The 22801-nt window shown below is 42.3% G+C and overlaps 1 protein-coding gene across 1 annotated transcript in view; it reads left to right on the forward strand.

Moving 5' to 3' along the window:
• The window catches only part of ARAP2 (ArfGAP with RhoGAP domain, ankyrin repeat and PH domain 2), a 196585-nt gene that overhangs the window by 126513 nt on the left and 47271 nt on the right, over positions 1-22801 (forward strand). Inside the window, exons 20-24 of the mRNA XM_073342319.1 lie at positions 983-1146; positions 3399-3611; positions 7901-8006; positions 15119-15266; positions 15950-16018. Of these exons, the coding sequence (XP_073198420.1) occupies positions 983-1146; positions 3399-3611; positions 7901-8006; positions 15119-15266; positions 15950-16018 (700 nt within the window). The remainder of the gene's footprint in view (positions 1-982; positions 1147-3398; positions 3612-7900; positions 8007-15118; positions 15267-15949; positions 16019-22801) is intronic.

Here is a 22801-nt window from a genome sequence, read left to right on the forward strand (position 1 = left end):
ATGAGCTGGGCACAAAATATTGTAAATAAATAAAATGTTACTAATTCATAGCATTCCATGATAAACAATCACAATAAATCTGGTTCATATTCTACTCCTGCTGGAAAAGGAACAAAGCTGGGAAAGGACTTTAGATAACTGAACACTTTTGCCATATGTAGACCATTAAACAAGACTTGGAGCTGCCTCCCAGGAGCCAAAGCTAAGTAAGGGCAAACAGAGTGAGGATTTTTACAGTTTAAATAACAGCCAAACAGAATGGCTCGGAGTAAGGAAACGAATAAAGAAACTGGCTAAGGTACTCTTCCGTGGTGCTCCAAGCGCTTAGAGTTTCTTCTCCCCACCCTGCTTCTCTCCCCCAGTTCTATGAAATTCCCGGACAATCACTGCTCTGTGCACCAGAGAGGATGGGGGAAAGGAATTAGTTCAGGTAGCTCAGCTTTCCCACAGGGACTTCCTCCGTCCACCCCCTTGGCCTGGATTGTCTCCAGTCCTGGATCTTGGGGAGAAAACAGAAAAGAGAAGGAAACAGTTAGTTAATCTTATAAAGTTGAAAGTGAGGCTGTGGTCTCTACTGAACTGTAACTCAGTACTGAGTGTGCACTGCAGGAGTGGGTGCACAAGAGCAAAAAGAATAAATCATTAATAAAGGCCCCATCCCAAATCCTGTGTCAAGGTCCATGGATTCCATTCTGTCTCTACTGTAACATATGCTGGCACCAGTATATAATACTTGTACTACTGTAGATAATATTTTGCTAAAAAATGAAGGCACTAAAAGTAGAATAAGCCATTACAACATCCTCCTGCAGTATATTTAAGTCAGATGCTCTGATGTCTTATTCCAAATATTACCTTGAGCTTCTGAATCTATTTTCAGGTATTCATTTTTCATGAGAACTACTGTGCTGCTTTGGAAAAGTGAGAAGTTTTCTATCTTCTTTCCCTTATTACTGTTTCAAAATATTTTCCAACTTTGCAGAACATTATACATCCATGGTCATACGAAGTTGGATTTCACGGTCTGGCATACTGCAATTGAAAAAGCAGCACGTACAGATGGTAATGCCTTACAAGATCAGCAGCTCGGCAAAAATGACGTTCCTATTACAGTGAACAGCTGTATAGCATTTGTTACACAGTATGGTAAGTGGAGTAGAGATTTTTTTCGACTCACTGAACTCGTAGGATCATTCGTATAATACTTAAGAAGCATCTCTATCCGATTGCATTGCATGACTTTGTGCGACTGTATATAAAACCCATACTCTTTTATTAACCCGGTCACTATTTTCAGCAGGTGCTTTGTGTGGCAGTAGTTTTTGATGTGTTAGAGATATATAATGCAACGTACCTGATTATAAGTGAAACTTTGGGAAATGCCACTTGAACATGGCTGGCAATCCATGCATCCCCTTTATAATTTTATGTTGTGGAGTTTGATTCACTGCATGGTTAAGGCCAAGTTTTAAGCCCCATATGGCAGAAAATCTGCCGCATGCAGTTGTACAAGCTCTCTGCAACCCCACTGCACCTGGGCACCCAGAGCCGGTCAGCTGAGTCCAGGAAGTGAATAAAGTCAACCAGGAAGAAAGAGCAGGCTGAGCACATGTCCTGAGAGATCTCCACAAACTGGGATCCCAGACTGTTTTTAAAGCTACTGCTCCCCTTCTGACCTCTTTCACCTCTTTTGGCAGAACAGCCAAAGGAGGGCAGGGGCATCTATCCTTTACTAAGGTAAATCTCTCTGAGGCACGGTTTCCAGTAGAGGGTGTGTGCAAATTGCCTTCACCCTTTGCACCATTTGATAAGTAATCAAGCCTACTGTTCTGAAGTGCTATATACATATTAACCCTATAAAGACATGCTTCCAGAATATTACAGTATCCGTGGCCTCTGTCAGCATGGAATAGGTTTAATGAAGCATGTGCCACACATACATATTTTAACACTGATGGTTTGTCTAGCTGAATAACTTTGTTTTGAATATGGTAACGCTGTCTTATGGTAAACTGTGGTATCCCAAGGTGTGGTGTTCTTGGCTGAAACCAAGAAAGATTGTTTGCCTAATTATTTTTGATTCATTTGCAAACTGAAGAATTTTTATAAATAACATTTTATTCTCCCAGGCGTCATAATTTATTTGTATGTGTTGAACTGTTACTGAAGCAGGGGAAGTGTGATGCTGTAGTTATGAAGGAGAAGGCACGTTTAGGCTAACCCCTTGTTTTCAGACATTTTTAACGTCCCTTTCAAAAATGATCCTCCGGGTTGAAATGCTTGGCTTCAGCTCAGAGGAATATGGTGTCCTTTTTAATGGGATGATTATGATAATAATTAGTATTCTGAGTGTGGGAGAAATAAAGTGTACTCAGCTGAGACACTTATCAGATGCTTATTTCTTGCTAGCATACTGGTTTCTACTTAAAACATGCCTGAAAAGGAACAAATTGCCATAAATGAATTTACGAGGCCCCACAGCCAAGGTTAACAATGCAGAACCACTAACAGATGATATTGCTTTTAGATAACACAGTAAAGGTGAGTTTGAAGGAGAATGTAAGCTGGTGATTTTCACGGATTTTGACAAGAGTTCCCCTCCATACATAAAGGGTCCCATGGAAGAAAGCAGGGATGTGCTTGTCGGAAACATGAACTAGCTGGCAGCAGAGCTGGCATGGTTGGCAGCATTTTTAAGGAGAAGCAAGGGAAAAGCAGCTTCTACAAAGAGAAACAATTAAACTGACTACACACACAGTGCTGGCAAATGCACACAGTTAACAAGCTTAATATAAAAGGCTTTATTTATCTGTAGTAGTCGAAGGTGATGTTCATAACATATTTTCAGGTATGTTCTATTTTAAATTGGCAGTGTCTCTTTAAGCTTCCAATCCACCCATGGGAATAGTGGAATTGCCAGTGGCTCCCTTGTGGTGCCAGTGGCTGGAACTTGTGCACCTGAAAATGAGCGAGAGAATCAGCAGTGCCGTCATTAAGGCCTCGAGAGTCAAAACATCTCAGAACGAACACACACCCACTAAAAGCATACCTTTGGATGAGTCCTGAAGGGTGGCACAATTGGTCCCTGGGGGAGGGACAGAAGTGCAGATATATTAAACTGAAAATATATCCCCCTATATAAAGAGGCAGCACTCTTTCCCTTTATCACGCCTTTTATGATGATTATAAGACGTCCACAAATGATTGTTGGAATTAGTAATTTTAAACTTTTCCTGAAGTAGTGATCATAGAACAGTTTGGCATTGTTAACAATCCATTAGGAAAGAGGCCTATGTTAACTGTAACCGGGTTTGGTGGTGCTGGTCAATGTTGTGTAAGGAATAACGTTTTGATTTTAAGATAGCATTTGACTTTTCCCTTGTGTTCCTGTATTTAAGGTTTAGGTAGCAAACATATCTACTTAAAGAATGGTGATCCTTCCCATGTGAGTGAGCTGCTAGAGAGCTTCAAAAAAGATGCAAGAAGTGTTAAACTGAGAGCTGGAACACATCAGCTGGAAGATGTGACTGATGTACTGAAATGTTTCCTGTCTCAAATAGATGATGCACTTCTCACTAAAGAGCTTTATCCATTTTGGATCTCTGCACTAGGTAATAAATGCAGGGCAAATAAATAACAGTCTTGTTCATAGCTCGAAGTGGTCTTTTAGGAAAAGAACATGTAAATGTGAACTCTTATTAACATTTTTAATACAAAATATTGTATTTTATATTTAATATATATACACACAGAGCAAACATTAGATTATTGAATAATCAATAAAAGGATTCTATATATATATTACAAAAATCACTTTGAGAAATTATGGGTGAAATCTCAGCTCCACTGAAGTCAGTAGCAAGAGCATTAATCTTTACACTCAGACCTGTAAATAATGCTCTTTGCCTGGTCCTCTTTGTCTACTGCTTGCAAATATACAATCTTGTGTTGTGTTCCAGTAAGATCTCCCAAGCTAAGTAAGGTTAGTCAATAACTGGATGTGAGGTTTGCAAGTAATACACATGCTGGAGAAAGTGGCATTGGAGTTCCAATAGAGGCCACGAGTATATACTGAACAGTTCTGGTGGTTAAGGGGCAGGATACTAGAGATGCAATATTGACACACTGACACTCTGAGCCACATACGACAATCTTCAGAAGTTCGAGAGACTATCCTCCTTGCTGGGCAGAAGCCAGAGGCAATGTGTGAGGGGGACACATGGGGTGATGTGCCCTCCCATATTTTTGCCAGGGTTTGCTGGCCCTGCTTGGTCACATGGTGCCACTGGGCCCTCTCCCTGCACGGCAGCTGCAGGAGACAGCAAGCTGGGAGCTGTGCCTTGGGAAGAGGCCTCAGTAAACAGTGGGGAGCTGCAGGAAGAGCTGCTGCTTTTGCTGCTGCCTCTCCCCAAGGAGCTAAAGCAGAAGCCCCTCCCTGCAGCTCCCATCTGTTTGCCGCTGCCTCTCCATGCGGAGCTAACACCTGGGAACTGCAGGGAGGGGGCACTGAGGGTAAGAGGGGAGGCATGCCTAGGGGATATGACTCAAGCTGTTGGGGGAGGGGGGTGAACTTTTAAATTGTACCCTGCCCCCCAGCTCACAGCAGGCACCAGTCTATGGCAGAAGCCCTTAGCTCCACTACCATGCTGCATGGCCGAAACCGTGAGCTCCCCCCGCCCAGTCTGGTAGGCAGAGAATGGGGGCTGTGGGAGGGTCTGGGAGCCGTACTTCAACTGTAAAAGAGTTGCATGCGGCTCAGAAGCTGCAGTTTGGCTACCCTTGCCATATTCTGCATGAGACATAAATCAAGCTCTTGATACGTGCAGTTGTTAAAGATCCTTTGGCTTAATTAGTTCTATATGTGTCTATATATACACATCTATATGGATGGATGTGTGTTACTAAATCTGTACTTGTGCTGTTGAGTAATTTTACTTATATACGCCTCTCTTTAGGAAGTATAAATAAAATAAACCTCAAAATGAAAGAAAACTGAGTGACTTCAACCTAAAGCCAACTTCATCTTATTTTAGAAGCCCAAGGATATGTGTCTCCACGTAGTAGAGATCAGGATCAAGTCCATAGTCACATGTTAACTGGGTTTAAAATTAGAGTGGTTGGTTGAAAGGCTTTTTGGGGTCCTTAAAAGTTAGGAAACATATAAATACACATTGATCTACTCTGTAAACAGTGCTAGCATTATATCTCCTGGTATAATTATAGGAGGTGAAGATTTCACTATTATGACCTTGACTTTTGTTGAGGTCAACATCAGGGTTTCTTGACCTTGGAGATAAATATTGACTGAAGTGAAAATAAGCTATGTTTACCTGAAGGGGCAATAAATCTTTATATTGTTTACAAATAAAAGTGAGTAAATATAATTAAGAATTATGAGAACATAAGTATTGTCACCCTTGTAGTTTAAACTTTTGAGGTTTTTTCCCCAAGTATGGTACTAGAATTGTAGATTACTTTCAGAAGAAGGATGGCCCAAGTGGTTACATTGCTAGCCTGGGACTTGGGAGAGACAGATTCAATTTCTTTATCTGCCATAGTTTTCCTGTGTGACCTTGGTCAAGTAGCTTAGTCTTTCTGTGCTTCAGTGTCCCATCTGTAAAATGGGGACAATAGCACTTTGCTACCTCACAGGGATGTTGTTAGTATAAATACATGAAAGATTGTGAGCTGCCCAGCTACTCTAGTAGTGAAGCACATAAGATTGATACCATTGTAGTTCCCTTACATGGCACAATCTTATTGACTATAAATATGTCCAGTTTGTTTTTAAGAATAAAATATTGAATTAAAATATAGCAGCATTAATTGCTCTCTAACTTAGCAAAAGATAAAGCTAAATATAGAAGTTAGATGAGTATTGGCCATTTGAGAACTTGGCAAATTCATGGGAAAGATAGCACCAGTAACTTAGAGAGACAAGGTGGGTTAGGTAATAGTGCATATTGTAGGAGACCATTCAAAAAGAAGGAGATACAGGTGAGTCTCATCTTACACTGGGGTTACGTTCAGCAGAAAATCGCGTATAGTCAAAATTACATTGAGTGTAATGGTGGGCGGAATCGCCCGCACTACAGGTACAGTATTTAAATTATTTTTCTTTTGTTTTCGTTTTTGCCGACCGCGCAAAGCTGAATTCGCGGATGTTAAATGCGCGTAAGATGAGACTCACCTGTAGTAGGTTACAGATTTTTGTAATGGGCCATAGATCAACAATCTGTAAACCACTGACCCTCTCTCTTTTTCTCCTATGACTGCAGAGGTGTTAATGGGCCACTCTACCTTGAATGGTCCCTTATACTATGTGGTAACTACTTATGCTGAACTATCTTTTCAACCTTGTATTTTGCTGTGAAGCTGGGATTACCTTTCCCAGACCTGAAGAAGAGCTCTCTGTAGCTTGGAAGGTTGTCTCTCTCACCAAGAGAAGCTGGTCCAATAAAAGATATTACCTCACCCACCTTATGTCTCTGATATCCTGAGACCAACAAGGCTACAACAACATGGCTTAGTACCAGTAACTGGCCTTTGACCTCAACTAAGACGAAGTGTAGGACTGAATTTTGAAACTTAGATTGCTCTCATCAAGTCAGCAGTCAGAAAAAGTTTAATGAGCAACATTTTAAATTAGTTTTTTCAGGGAAGGTCCATAATGAAGTCTCATTGACTAACATCCTGACTAGTGCATAAAGAAAAGGCGTACTTCTGACACCTTAGAGACTAACAAATTTATTTGAGCATAAGCTTTCGTGAGCTACACGAAAGCTTATGGTCAAATAAATTTGTTAGTCTCTAAGGTGCCACAGGTACTCCTTTTCTTTTTGCGAATACAGACTAACACGGCTGCTACTCTGAAACCTGACTAGTGCATGTGACTAGAACTCTGTTACAGCTTTGTAGCAGAGACTCCTGTTGTAGTTAAAGTATTACCAGAAGTACTTGTGTGACCGTTATAAATAACTCTAAGTGGGAGAGGATAGGTACACGAGGTATATGTGGAATAGTAATTTTAATCAGTTTTTTTATATTGTCTAAGTAGTGAAAAACCATATGCAACAGTACATTATATTTTTATGTAGTATTCTTAATACACCATCTTGCTAAATGCTTAATAGAGATGGTTAGTCATTAGCTGGAGAGAACAGAAAATTTGCAAAACAAGATTTGAGGCAGAAATCGAGAAGAGGGGAAGAAAAGCATGATACGAATTAGTGGTTTTATTCCTGGACCTGGCAAGGTAGGCAGCAGGTTCAGTCTTAGGCACAATGTGGAGAGTCAAGGTAGATGCAGGGTAGAGAGCAGAGTAGATCAATGGGTAACACACTGGACTCAGGAGACTGGATTCAATCACTGGCTCTTCCACTGACCTGCTGTGTGATCGTGGGCAAGTAACTTCACCTCTGTGAGCCTCTGCTTCTCATTTCACCATTCATCTCTCTTGTCTGTTTAGTTTGTAAGCTATTCGGAGCACTGTGTGTTTTAATCCCAGTTGGGGCTTCTACATACTACTATAATATAAATAATAATGTGTAAAAATGAAAGTATATATTCTCCCAAATCAAAGCAATTTTCAAACTACAGACACATGCACTCTCTACATATTAAGGCATTCTTTGATGAAAAACAATTTGTTGCTTTCTGGAGAATTCTGCTAAAAATGTTTCTTGAATGCAGATCTTGCAGTATATAGCATCATAATCGATACTGTTTTCCTTCAAGTGCTGTACAATAACAGACTGCACTGATAGCAGAAGGAGGCTGATTAGTTTAATTGTAATTTTAAATGGCTAGATGTTGCCATTGTAGTGGATCGGTATCGTTCTTGTTTTGGAATATGGATTGTGGTGAATGTCCAGTGACTTTTTGTTTCCTCCTCCATTAGATACACAGAATGAAAAGGAACGAGTTAAGAAGTATGGAACTTTTATTCAGAGCCTTCCACCAGTCAATAGGGCAACTTTGGCAGCTTTAATTGAACACCTTTACAGGTCAGTGTGTCAGCAGATCGACTCAGATGTCGCACCATAGTAGAGAATACTCAATAAGCATTTTCTATTTCATTGGCATGACTAAAATGTCATTAACACTTCATATTTCAATAAGTACCGTTCAGAGCTATTCAACTAGTCATGGCTAATTTTACTGATTTCATAAATAGGATTAATAGGATTTGCATTAATTTGTAATCTATAAAATGTATTTTTTATCACATTTTAATTTTAACAGTAGATACCAACACACTTTAAAGAACAGTCTTCCACTGGCAGTAAGCTGCAGATGTATAGTGAATTTTAAATGAGCCTATTAAGACCATCCTACCTGAATCTGTCATCCTCCAAAAGAGATGGGCAGAAGGACCTAGGGAGTTTAAAAGGATTTTTAAAAGCCCTTTCTCATAAGCTCCATCATGCATAGCAGTTCCTGAAAAGAGAAGGCTCCGAGGGAGAGTCTAATATGTATGATGGCTTTAAGAATTAATTTTCCTAGCTATGTTTCAGTACTTTTTAATTTTGCAAGTGTAACAGCCCTGGGGAGTGTTTGACACCATAGACTGAAGCACACAGCAAAACCCATATCTCTTTCTAAGAGAGAGTAAGCTGTGAAGAGTGTATCAGAATTGTACAGCTTGGATGCTCCTGCACAAATCAGGCTGAATTAAATGGATCAGTGTTAATTGTTGTTAAATAGTTTTTTGGTTTTGGGTGGGGGAGGGGGCGTTGGTAGTATCAACTGAACACGTTCCACCAATATTTGTCATAAACTAGCTGAATATCTGAAGTGGGGTTTCTGGAATGCCTGCTTCAGTACAATATGCTGAGTTGAGGAATAAAGCTATAATGGTTGTACTTAAAAAATTGTTGTTTATACTGATAGAATAATTTAACTCTTTAGTGATAATTCTTCATTCTTCTTCAAATGATGGTCCCTATTGTATTACATTGTGGGTTATGCAAACGCACCATGCTCCTGCAGCTGGAGAATTTGAAAGCAGTGTCTGCTGGTCTGTGCATGTGCCCTGGCTCACCTCATGCTCATGACGGAGGGGATAAAGGTTGGGGAAGACCAACTGCCTCTCCAGTTCCTTCTCACTGGCGCCGCATGGTCTGGGTCAGATCTTTTAGTGTCCTCACCTTTGGCTTTGTTCTACAAAATAAAACTGTTTTCAAACTAGATGATTCTTAACAGTTTTAATAGTTTTTAATATTTAGTATTAAATTAGTTTCCCAGGGGGACCTTCCCGCTGCCTTGTTCCCTGTTTGGGATCTAGACTATGCTCCAGGCGTCAAACTCTGTGCCTCCTACCCAAGATGCTTCTCGGTCAGCAATGACCACCAATGCTGTTTGTACTTCCTAGAAGAATCTCTCATTGCGGTGAGGTGCATTATCTGCTGATTGTTCCCCAGCTGTATCCGAGAAAGGAGGGAACTTCATCTCCGCAAATATCTCATGGAGGACCCAAGCAGGGGAACATCCCTGTACGTTGGCCTGATTCAGCAAGAAGTGCACCTCCTGCTGTGAAGTCCGGCGCTGGTGCAGGAGAATCTACCCCGACAGATCCCATGGCAGGGTCTTGTTGGAAAGCTAGGAAGCACTCTCATAAGCAGGAGACGAAATCTTCCTGTAAGTCCGCTTCATAGAAGTCTAACTCAGCTGTAAACAAGCCCACCGGCTTGTCCCATGAGGATTTAATATGTTCTAGGTCCCAGAGGTACGACAAGAAAGCCCATAAGCATTGGACTCCACCAGACTGTGTTCCATCAGTACCATCCTCCATGGCTTCTTCCAAACCCCAGGATCCACCAGGACTGACAAAGTCCTGATCACTGCCAACTATGGATATGACCCTTCTCATAGGCACTGGTGGCCTGGGCAAGGAGAACCCCTCTCACACCAGGGAGATCTGTATCTGTTGCCCACCCCACAGGACATTTTTGCTCTCCCAGATCCGGAATTTCCTTGTCCATTGGGCCCCTCTGTTTCCAGGGAGATATCACCACCTCTGGGAGAATCAACTGCTGGAAGGAGCTTATCACCTAACCCATCTGTAGAGTACATCTCCCCTCCAATGGCACTGACAGTACCACCACTGGCACTGGAATCAGCCTTTTCCTCATCAGGAGATTCTGAGCCATCCAATGAACTGCTCTTCCCTTACCCTGTGTGTCCTCCACCATTCAAAAGACCCTCGCTGGCTTGGGACCAACCTCTACCTCATCTAACTTTGAGCTTCTGCTACCCCATGCCATGGGGGCCCTAGTGACCACCTATCAACCTGGCCTATTCCCCCTACAGAGTCGATCCAATCTGCCAGGGAGACACCCCTTGCCTCCCCACTAAGGGGATGCTCAGATCTGCTCCCAGACATGATAGGGGAGGAGGAACATTTTGCTCCTGATCTCGTGGTTCCACTGGAACCAGCAAGGCTCCCATCCGTCATCCCTGGATGAAGTGGTGACTTCTAGCCCACCCACTCTCCTGATGACTTCAGGCAACTCCAGGACCTTCTCTGCAGAGTTCCTGGAAAGTTTCATATTCCTCTTGAAGAGATCCAAGACTACGAGCACAAACTCTTAGACATCTTGCATGCTTCTGGAACCAACAGAATAGTTCTCTCTGTTAATGAAGCATCCCCCATCTACTCCTGCTGACAAAGAGGGAAAACGCCTGGATCTGCTTGGAAGAAAGGTCTTCTCATCGTCCAGCCTCCAGTTCAGGATAGCCAATTACCAAGCATTACTGGGTTAATACAATTTCCTGAATTACTCCAAGCTTGTGAAGTTTATTAACAGCCTTCCGGATCAAGACAGAGCTCTTTTTCAAGCTCTGATAGACAATGGCAAACTGGTAGCCAGGAGCACCCTCCAATCTTTAGTCGATGCCGCTGATACCTCCTCTAGAGCTATGCCATTGTTGTGCGCAAGGAGTCATGGATCCACGTGTCAGGTTCGCTAGGGAGTTCCAGAATACCATTAAGGAACCCACCCCCGTGACTAATCGCAGCTTCTCAAGCAGAAGACGGATGAGTTTTTCCATACCCTAAAGGATCCCAGGTTTACCCTCTGCTTGCTGTGGATATACATGCCTGTTGCTAAGAAATTTCACCGCCCACAGGTCAGATCTTGATATATGGCTCCATCGGAGCACCTGTGAACCAATACATAAGAGACAGGGTTTAAAAGTCCCACTTTCCTTCACCCTTGGCAACAGTCTTGGCATCTCAATCTCAGTCCCTGGCTCAACGTTATTTTTGATGGGAGCTCAATAGTCATGAAACGCTAAGCCCAACACCTCCCCGCCCCGCCCTGCCCCACACGATTTGCGGGTCGTCTGGAAGTCTTTTTCAAGACCTGGAGTGTGATGACAGTGGACAAGTTGGTGCTGAATGTCATCCACTTTGGCTATTCAATACAGTTTGCAACCCTACCTTCTCCAGAAACCCCCTCCCCGCCCACGGGGAAAACTCTTATGTGACAGTATTCTCAAGAAGTGAACTCCTTATTGCAGCGAGGAGCAACAGAACCATGTCCCCCCTCAAGACCAAAGGAGAGGGTTTTACTCTATCTGCTTCCTGGATATACAAAGAGAAGGGCAGTTGGAGACCAGTCCTTGACCTCTGCCATCTCAACTGTTTGATTCACAAACCAAGATTGAGTCCCAGAGCAGCTGATTGGCCTGCTGGCCCTACTTATGACAGGAACAGGAAGCTGTCTAAAAAACTGGGAACACCTTGTCCCTCCTGCTTGTTCTCCTGCCCATCCTCCCTCCCCCTTACCCCTCTCCCCCATCGCCCCAGGCTTGACTTCCTGGCATCCTGATCCTGGCTTAGCTCCAGAACTCTGACTTGTGGTTCTGATCTACAGTCTGGCTCTGGTTTCTGACCTTCCAGGATCCTGGCCCAGCTGACTCCTGATGGTGGACTCCAGCTCCAACCACTAGGTCTGGCTGTCCATGACCCAGCCCTGACAGCAAGAATGTAACTGCCCACGGGTAGGTTTTAGACCGTGAACAATATTGTGGCTCATGTGTCAAGCAACCCTTGAGTACCAGTCAAAACATCTCTCTCTCTCAGGTCATATGGCCTTATGCACCTACGTCACCCTATTTGCAAGATTCCACCTTCACTGTCTCCAGACTTGGCTGCAATCCAAATGCTCCCCAAGCCATCATTCCATGAACCTTATGGTGACAGTTCCAGCCAAGATAGTGTCTTCCCCTGCTGTGGTAGACAAATCCTCTTCAGATAAGCACTAGTGCCCTTTTCTCCTTTCCTTTCCAGACAGGAACATTGTTACAGACACATCCCTATTTGGTTCGGTGGTCCACATGAACAGCCACCCAGCACAAGGTGCCTGCACATCTCGAGAGTCCAGGATGCACAGCAGTATCCTGGAGCTGGGCGCAATCTGGAAGGCATTCAAGTCCTTTCTTCCATTCATCCACACTCACCATCTCCTTATAATGTCAGACAATGTTACAACTGTCTTCTACATCAACAAGCAGTGGAGATTGGGATCTGCCTCGCTGTCTGTGGAAGCAGTCAGCCTCTGGAACTGGTGTATCAGCAATCAAATCACCCTATTGGCAGCCTACCTTCTGGGGAAACAAAATGTGCTTGCACATTCCCTCAGCAGACATTTTACAGTCAACCAAGAGTAGGAGATCCATGATTTGGTGCTGCTCAGTATTTTCACTCTATGGGAACCCCAACCAGGGATCTGTTCACCGCTTTCCAGCAAACAGGAAGTGCATCATGTATTGCTCCAGAAGAGCCCTAGGATGCCACTCCTAGGGTGACACTCTGCTTCTTCCAGTTCAACTATGCCTTCCCTCCACCACCAATTCAGCCACAAGTTCTGTACAAAATTCAGCATGACGGAGTGAGAGTCATCCTGATCACCCCCTTCTGGCCAGACAGTTCTTGTTTCCCAAATTCCTCTTCATGTCATCCTGACCACCAATCATCCTCCCAACAGTCTATGAGCTCCTGACCCAGTGGAATGGCAAGATCAAGCACCTTGATCTGCGTCCTTTCCACCTCAGGACTTGGTATTTGGATGGGCATTATCCTTAGAATGTTCATGCTCCACAGCCATACGAGACATCCTCTCTAAAAGTAGAAAGGATTCTACAAAAAATGTTACCTAGCTAAGTGGAAGAGCTTCTCTTCTTGGGCACACCAAAGAGGCATTCTCCCAGAGACTAAAGATATTGCTTTCATCTTGGACTATATCCTCTCTTTTTGAAGACAACAGGTTTTCCATGAGCTCCTTGCAAGTCCACTTGGCAGTGATCAGCACATACCAACCACATCTCTTTCTCAGGGCTAGTCGGTCGTCACACATCCACTGACCAATAGATTCTGAAAAGGCCTAATAAGAATCTTCCCACCCATTCAGAAGCCTATTCCCCAGTGGGACCTAAACCTTGTTTTCTCAGTACTCACAAGGGTGGTGGTGGATTTTTTGTTTGTTTGTTTTTTGAGCCTTTAGTTATTTAGTCCATGTCCATCCTTTTCATGAAGGTTGCTTTCCTTGTGGCCATCACCTCAGTGGGAAGGGTTGGCCAACTTGGAGAGATGATGGCCAATCCTCCATATGCTACATTCTATAAGAATAAGGTTTCTTTGCATCTACACCCCAAATTCACCCCTAAAGCAGCTTTGGAATTTCACCTTAAACAAAACATTCACTTACCTGTGTTCTCCCCAAAACTGCACACATCAACAGAGAAGTGAAGGCTCCATTTCCTCAGTGTTCAGCGGGCCTTGAATTTTTACCCACAGAGAACAAAACAAATCAGGAAATCCCTAAGACTGTTTGTCGCTATACCGACTGAGTCAGAGGGCACGTCATCTCCACCAAGAGAATCTCCAAATGGTCTCCGGCTGCATTCTACTCTATCAGCTTTCAAGCCTTCCCCCCACTCTCCATGAGTTCAGAACTCATTCCGTCAGAGCACAAGCAACAACTATGGCATCTCTTCAGGAGGTAACCCTCCTCGAAATCTGAAAAGCGGCCACATAGGGCTCCGTTCACACATTTGCAAGACATTATGTCCTGGTGCAGGACTTTTCTGCTGATGCCTCCATTAGTATGGCGGTACTCTGCTTAGCCCTACCATCTACATCCTCCTACTTAGGTATTGCTTATTAGTCACCCACACTGGAATACAACAGGGACATCACTCAAAGAAGAGGAGATTACTTACCAGGTTCTTTGAGATGTGTGGTCCCTATCTGTATTCCGTTACCCACTTTCCTTTCCTTCTGCTTCCTTTCCTTCTGCTTATCTGATTCATGGCAGAGAAGGAGCTGGAGAGGTGGTTGGTCCACCTCATCCTTTATTCCCTTGGTTGGAGGCATGAGATGAGCTAGGGCACATGCATGAACCAGTGGACACTGCTTTCAGATTCTTCGGCTCTGGATGCATGGTGAGCATGCATAACCCACATTTGAATACAGATAGGAACCACACATCTCGAAGAACCTCCAGTTACAGGTAAGTAACCTCCTCTTCCAAGTATAGGAAATGCAGGAAATAAGGTTAAAATCAGTAAACTATAAGTTTTTAAGGTGCCCATGTAACCCACATACCTTCTGGGTGTGGTGCTCTGCCCCTCTAGTGGCACCAAGACCACTTAGAAATTAATGAGTCTGCTACAGACTTAGCTAAGAGCCATGTGGCTCACGCAGTAGAGATTTATGCATTTGGTTCCAGATTTGATCCTGCTCGCCGACAACCAGGGCCTGCTGGTGTTACACTCACTTTAAGCAGACATAGAAAAAGTTGGCAGCTAGTGCCCTGTTACGGTTGTTTTTTAAAGAATCATGTAGAGCATAATGTGCTTAAGCATGTATATGCACGTATAGCAGTGACTCTGGAAAAGATTTGGCGATTGTGGTGGAAACATAATTAGCTGAACACAAGCTCCCAACGTGATGCAGTGGCCAAAAGGTCGGGATGGGTTCTCCATCACTGACAATTCTTAAATCCAGATTGGATGTTTTTCTAAAAGAGATGCTCTAGGAATTAGTTTGGGGAAGTTCTATGGCCTGTGTTATACAGGAGTGTTCTAAATGGATTTATTCTCCTTCAAACAGGGTGCAGAAATGTTCAGAAATCAATCATATGAACCCTCACAATCTCGCCATGGTGTTTTCATCATGCTTATTTCAAACTAAAGGGCATACCAGCGAAGAAGTGAATGTAATTGAAGATCTAATTAAAAATTACATACAACTCTTTGATGTAAGTATCTTACATAATGGCTGTTTTTAAACATTAATTCTGAACTAGTCTAGACCGAAGAGAAAAAGCTGTATGTTACAGAGTTGCTGTGAATCAGTCTTTTCCAAAAGAGTGCACACAACTATTCTCACTGGCATGAAGATGGCATAGTTTTTAGCGAATTCCAAGATTGTAATCTTTGAAAGTGGTATGTTTGTTCACCTGTTATGCTTCTTGTGTTGCAGCTAAGGTATGATAGTGTGTTCCCAGACTTTTGACTCAGCTAATGATGAGCACTTCAGAGCGATACTGTTTTCTTCCAAAGCTTTTTGCAGAAGCACTGAATCCAACTGAATTTATTCATTACTAGTAACTAATCTTTGTGACCCATTTATGCAGCATTCTTCATTTTTATCTGGGGTCACAGAGGAAATGTGTTGATGATATGAACAGCTCAGTGGTATGATGGATTTTATGGAACAATCCTCTCTTTAGATTTACGTTCTATAAAAATTAGTGCCTCCTGTTTGATACTGGGAAAAATCTCTCCATCAGATAAAAAACACTAAGTGTAATCACTCCTAAGGGTATAATGACCCTACTTGATGTTCTTAGTGTTGTTAACCATCATAAAGAATCCACTAAGGATGATGAAGTGTTATGTTATTTTCTTTCTAACTTACCAAAATATCCATTTTTAACAGATAAATGAAGATCAGGTCAAACAAATGGATACAGAGAACAGCTTTATTACCAAGTGGAAAGACACTCAAGTAAGTGGTGAAAATCAATTGATTTGGGAATGATTTTAACAAAAGAATATTTTGTTATGTAGCAGATTTATATTTCTTTATGCTGATTTGCATAATGTACTATTTTGATAAGAGACAGACATAAAACAGCAAAGTGAAACAACTGTGTCTATGCAGCGTTGTTCCCATGAAATTATGATCTAACACATAATGGGACTATATCTTACCTATATATCTCACTCAGATTTCAACTTTAGATGTATTTAGTTTCATATGTTTTATAAACCGTAGGAAGTAGTGATCGGCATAGTTAGGAAAACATTTTGAGCTCCTGTTTTTAGGATAGAATTCTCTGTATGTATTGGAGTTATAAAACAGGCTTAACAATAGATAATGGTGTGGTATGAGCTTGGGCACCTCTGATGATCTTAGTGTTCAAACAGAACACACAAAAAAGAGGGCATTTTCAATGCAGGGAGGCATCAAACCATAACGTTTATTTTTCAAAAAAATAAACCCACTTTGAATTGCTCTGTGAAGTTATTAGGAAGCTGTTGCATGCTATATTCTCTGCAAGAAGAACTGTTAAGTGAGTAGCTTCATGCTTCATTAACTAAAGCTTGCGTAGTGTTCATTTGTGGTCCCAGTTAGAGCACATGGCAGTGATTCTAAGACAGGAGCTGAACCTTGGGGAGCTGTTGATCAGGTGGGCAGCTGAATTAACCACAACAGAAGGAAACCTATTAAACTTGTGATCTATGTGGGAGATCTGAAATAAGGTTGGGGAGAAGCCCTGGGAAGGTTAGGAATTTAGTAGGGCTACAAAAGTTAACATGAGGGAGAAGCATCAAACTATGATGCTCAATATTAGCGGCTGTCCTTCTCGGTTACGTGTGTGGTATAACACATTGTAAATCTCAAAGTACCTTAATTCATTGGTAAAAGTAAGTTTGTTATGGGGCTCATGGAAGTCACATGTTCCACAATTTTCTGTACTTCTGCTGAGCTGTATTACTTTGTCTCCTCCCCTTCCGCCATGGATGTCAAATTTCATTGCCCTGCGGAAAGGTGCTGTCGTATGGCCCTTTGGTGGATGTCCATGTGTGAAAACTTGAATGCCTCTCCCGTGGGGGCTGGGAGGGTGGGTGGGTGAGGGTGTGTGTGAGTGTGTGTGAGAGAGAGAGAGAGAAAATTCTGCCTTGTTTGAAGATTGTGTTGCCACTGGCCTCATTCATGCAATGTATGCACCTGACTTTCCAGTACAAAGGGCTAAATATAATACCACCACATGCCTCCTGCTGGCAAGGGACTGAAATTTATATTAAAAAAGAAATACAGCAACATCTGATGTCTATTGCTTTTGAGTGGTGAGGCTATTGAGAGAACACTTTTGCTGGGAGGAATGAAGCCTTGATGCCTAAGATCTAGGCACATAGAAAATTGGAGGAAAGATAATTTTTCTACGTTCCAACTGTGTCATTTCCTGGAGACTAGCACCAAGAAATGCCTGCAATGAACAGTCCCTTTCATAAGATCTCATCCCCATAGGAAGTCATGGGGGAAGTTCCAATGGCTATGGTGCTATTTTTAGTTTCTCCTGGTGTCACTACTGGTACAGCCACTGAAGCTAAGAGTGTAAATGAGAGAAGTGCCTGGGGAGTGAAGATTCCACTGGTATCTCTGTGTTTGGAGTTGGTGGAAAAGGGAAATAGAAGGTGTTGGGCACAGGTGACCAATTTGGGAGCTCTGATAGCTGAGTGCATTCAGCCAAAACTACAGTTCTGGACAGAGAGGAATGCTAGGAATAGGCAGACTGTGATGTTCCATGTTTTTGTGGAAAGATCACCATGGCACTCTCCTTAGGAATTGGTTCTTGTTCTGAAGGCTATTTTCAAAAGGAAAGAGGCTAGAGACTTGCTTTCTCATTTTTAAAATTGAAGTTTAAGCTTCCTGCAATCATTTGGGGTCATTTAAAAAAATCCATTATGATATACCTAATTTTTCTACAGTAAAACCAAAGTGGGACAGACCCTCAAGGCTGATTGACCAGTTTAGGTGTGCACTTCAGTAGTTGCCAGGAAGAAGAGTTGTGAGAAGCCTGAATTATGTTTCTGACTATTTGTTTTCACTTTGCTTGCAACAAATTCTGCTCTATTCATAATCAGACTTCATATGTGATTGTTCCACCCACTACATTTTATAGCCCCTGGCTTGAGTTTCATCAACCTATCAATAGCTGAGTTTAAATTCTTCCAACAAAAAGCACTTCCATTTCAACCTTAACACAAACAAACAAACATATTCAATCAGAAATTTCCAGCTCGCAGCTGAAGAGTGATGATTTGTGGTGTAATGTGATATTTAGACTTTTGAAAGTAGTAGCGACAATGCTTCCATTTAATTATGTATTCAACTGTCAAACTCTCTTCCTTTTTATTTATTTTAAATAATATTTGAGTCACTATTCATATTTGCATGACATTTCATAGTTTCTATGTGTGTATGTATGTGTTGAGACTTTGGGAAATAACTTACAGTAACCTATACAAAAACTAGCTGTTTTTAAAGAAAAGCACTTCTAGAATTGTCATATTCTATTTTTAAATTCAAAGACAGTATTCATTTCCACGGTTTTATATAAAAATAAGGGAAGCTACTGCCTAGAGATTATATTTACTTTAGTCTAAGGAAAAAATGATTTTTTTATGCATTATGCGTTTAAATTAATCTGTCCAGATGTCTTTTTTAAAATATGTTTTTCCTTTAATTACTCCTTTTAATGTAAAAAAGAACTCCAAAAAAGTGTTAATGATGAGTAATAAAAACTGTCAAATCTTCATGAGGCCCCACCTGGAATAAAATGTCTGGCTGTTGATTTTTCTGTAGATATTGTCACATTGCTGTTTTATATTCAGTGTAACTGTAGATGTATCCTGTCTCTCAGGAAATGCATGTCATCTTTCTGCAGTACCATCTCAGAGAATTCCTAATGTACTGTACAGCTCCAACACATCTGTGATTTCATCTTTATTCTATCTAGCTCTGCTTTGAACTGTACTTTGTGCAGCATTCTTACTTGAATGTATTTACTTATCCCAAAGAGAAACTGTTGTGGAATGTAGACTTTGTTCTCAGTTCTAAGTAAAAAAAAATAAAAATCTGCTTTTCAGGAAGTAGTTATTTCAGTTTCCCCTTCCACAAATAAATGGAGAAATGTATCAACAATATCTGTGTTTTGGCAAATCTCACTCTGGAAAGAAATAGATTTCTTTTCATGGATAAGTTCTTACAGTAAATTACTCCTCCTCCTCTTCCCTCTCTTCAGAAAGTACTTTATTATGCAAGTCTGAGCAAGTAGAATTTTGAGTCATTTTATTCACTGCTTATGGGTGAAATGGATGACCAATATAAATTGTTTTATGGCTTTATCATTTAATATAGTGTCCTCGGACTATTGTAGTTTTGAATGGCTTAATGGCATATATTGTACAAAATGCGATTCTTTTCTCAGTGATTTGCAAGCAGTACAGATGATCCTAGCTTAAAGCTGTTGTTGCTGTTTTAGTTCTTCTCTCGATTTCTAGGAAAACAAAGTGTAACATTTCATAGAACTACTTTGGCCATTTGGGGAAATAATATTTGGTATGCAGGTTTTCACTATCCAATGTAAAAAATATTAATAGAGCTGCAGTATGTAATTAAGTCACTGTCAACATTATGTACACAAAACTCTAATGTACTGAGTTTGAGTCACAAAAACAACACCATAGGTTGATTTTCTAAGTAGTAATCACTGAGTGGAAAGTCATTTCATACCAGCCAACAGACCTTAACTCAGGTAGTCATTAACAGCTTGGAAGTGCTTGCTGCAGGGATGGCTGTTTTTGTTAACTTTATAAAAATATAAAGGAAAAAATAATTACCTTTTCAACGGTTGAGAAGATAAAGTTGAACTGCATATTGCCATGGATACAGTGTTCTTTTTACTGTACCAGTCTTAGCTGGTAGAGAGGTTCTTAAACAAAGGTGGGGCTAATAGCCCTATTCTCCAGAACAGTCAAACTCATCACCATAGAAATCTCTTTCAAAAATTTCTCCAATCTCATTTATATTTTCTAAAAATAACTATTCATAGAGGAGAAACTACTTAAAATGTAATACATGGTATATTTATTGTTCATAGTTAATGGACACTGAGCTGCTACAACTTTTTTTATTTTGGTTAAAATTATCATACAAAGTAAGGCCTGATCCTACCCGTGACGGGTCTGGCACCGCAGTGCCCCTTTGTGGCAGGGGTGGATGGGGTGTCAGGGCCTCGCCACTCTTAAGTTCCCACGCCTGTCCCTTTAAGGGCGTCCCAATGTGGCCCAATGGCCGGTTTCCCCGTGCTCACCCCTTGGTTGGGGTAGCGGGCCCTAACGGTCAAAGTCCTTGTGTCGCGCCCCAAGTATCAGGGCAGTGTGGCCCAGCGGCCGAAGTCCATAGCTTTCCCCCTCTCAGGCGGGGAAGCATATCCCAATGGCCGGAGTGGTAGGGGGACCCAGGCCTGCCCTCTCTGCCGGGTCCCGACCCAGGGCTCGCCTATTGGCGGGGTTCCCCCTCGCTCTTAGCTCAGTGGGGATCCACCCACAACACACCGAGCATCAGTGCAGCTTTAATGTTGCTTGTCTCTAAAGTTCCCCTGGGTCACTTCCTACCCTCAACGTCGTGTTCTCCACTCTGAGGGTGGTCCTCCGGTCCATCCCCTCCTGTTGAGACCTCCGTCTGGGATGCCGGGTGTGTCCCGGCTTGGCTGGCCCCTGGATCCTGGAGCCTTGGCTGTCCCTCCTCAGGAGCTGGCCGTGTGCCGCCTCCTCTGGTGGTCAGCCCAGACTGAGCAGCTTTGCAGGCTTTTATACTTAGTCTCCAGTTGGAGCATGCCCAGCAGGGCGTCTGGGACGGCGCTTCCTCTGCCAGGAAGGAAGGGTTAACCCCTGCGGTACCAGTGTGGGGTCACTCTGCCCTGTCACACTACCATATTTATGTGGAAGTTTAACTTCAGCAGAGAAGTACACAGTCTCTAATTTTGTTTCTCACCTGCATGAAGTTGAGCATCGCCACTTGAAAATACTCTGTCCTCTCATTCTTTGTAAAACATAGACTGCAAACACTCACTAATGGCTGATTTTACATTTTATTGCTTTATTTTGAAAGCTTGACTGTGAACATTTTTTTTTAAAGATCAGATTAAAAAGTTCTGAAAATGTGTGTGTCCCAGGAGTTAGTTTGTGTTTGAGTTTGGAGTTGTTCTGAGCAGGAAAATCTTCTAAAATAAAGTAATGTATCCCTGCCCCTTCCTCCTTTACCAGTGCTGTCCTTACGTTTGGTTTTAGTAAGGCAGGAAATAACCTGATACCATGTTAAAATGTCAGGAGTGCTCTTATCTCAGTTTCATTTGAAGTCCCTCTGATATTGTTCCCAAGACTTTGATGGCCATATGTGGCAAATGGGTTGCCAAAATTAATCCATTTTCCCTTCTGAATTAGGATTAGTCTCTGTGGCCAAGCAGCAATTGAGTCCTGTGGAACTTCTGTATGTCAGCAACTGAAAACGGTAATTTTTGCTGGATCAGATGCTTCTAATGTATTACTGTGATGTCTCAGCTTTAAAGTGAACCTTTTTGAAACATGATGTATGTATCCCATGCATATGTAAATACTCTCATGTATTGATGCACTCCTCTGAGAGCTGTTTTGTGCATGCATAGAGGACAAGGTATATAGATTTCATCCTCTCCATGGAGTGTTCTGCCTGCCTAAAGCACAGTGGCTCCAGAAACTTTCTCTAGGGTACTGTGCTTCTATCCTACCTGCTAGATATTCTAAGTGGGATTTTCAAAAGCACTCAGCACTGGCCTAACTACTTCTCACAGTCAACCTGTGGAACTCATTGCCAGAGGATGTTGTGAAAGCCAAAACTATTATAATGGGGTTCAAAAAAGAATTAGATAAATTCATGGAGGATAGGTACTTCCATCAATGGCTATAGCCAAGACTGTCAGGGATGCAACACCATGTTCTGGGTGTCCCTAGCCTGACTGCCAGAAGCTAGGAGAGGATGACAGGGGATCACTCAATGATTGCCTGTTCTGTTCATTCCCTCTGAAGCATCTGGCATTGGCCACTGCCAGAAGACAGGATAATGGGCTAGATGGACCATTGGTCTGATCCAGTAAAGTGGTTATGTTGTATTGAAATTAGTGGGTATTACCATGGACTTCAATGTGAATGCAGTTAGGCCAATACTGAGTGCTTTTAAAAAGCCCAACCTTCCTCTTTGGTATTATGAACGTGACTTGCAGCTGGCTGCCAACTGACACACTACATAAGGGCCACGGTCGTCTAGTCCTTTGAAATTGTGGCTACATCTAAACTTTGGGCTGGGGCACGTGTGATTCTCATCTCATGTAGACACACATGCACTGGCTCTCCTAGAGCTAGCATGCTACAAATCGTAATGTAGCCACGGGAGCAGCAAACAGCAGCATGGATTAGCTGCCCTCCATACGTAACCATGGGTAGAACTCTGCTTCGATACAAAAATACGGAGCCGCATCTGATCTGCATCCACAAGAATCAACTTGTATCCGACTCACGATCTGCACTCTGTCTTTTATCTGCATCCACACCACACCTGCAGCAGCAGCATCTGTGTGCATGCGTGTGTACTGTATATAGGATCTCAAAGGCAGGGGAAGCAGCTGTCTGCAGCTCATAGCCTATGAGGCTGCTTCCCTGCCTTTGACACCTTATACACCCTCTT

This window comes from Lepidochelys kempii, chromosome 4 (genome assembly GCF_965140285.1).
Source record: "Lepidochelys kempii isolate rLepKem1 chromosome 4, rLepKem1.hap1, whole genome shotgun sequence".
Lineage (NCBI taxonomy): Eukaryota > Metazoa > Chordata > Testudines > Cheloniidae > Lepidochelys > Lepidochelys kempii.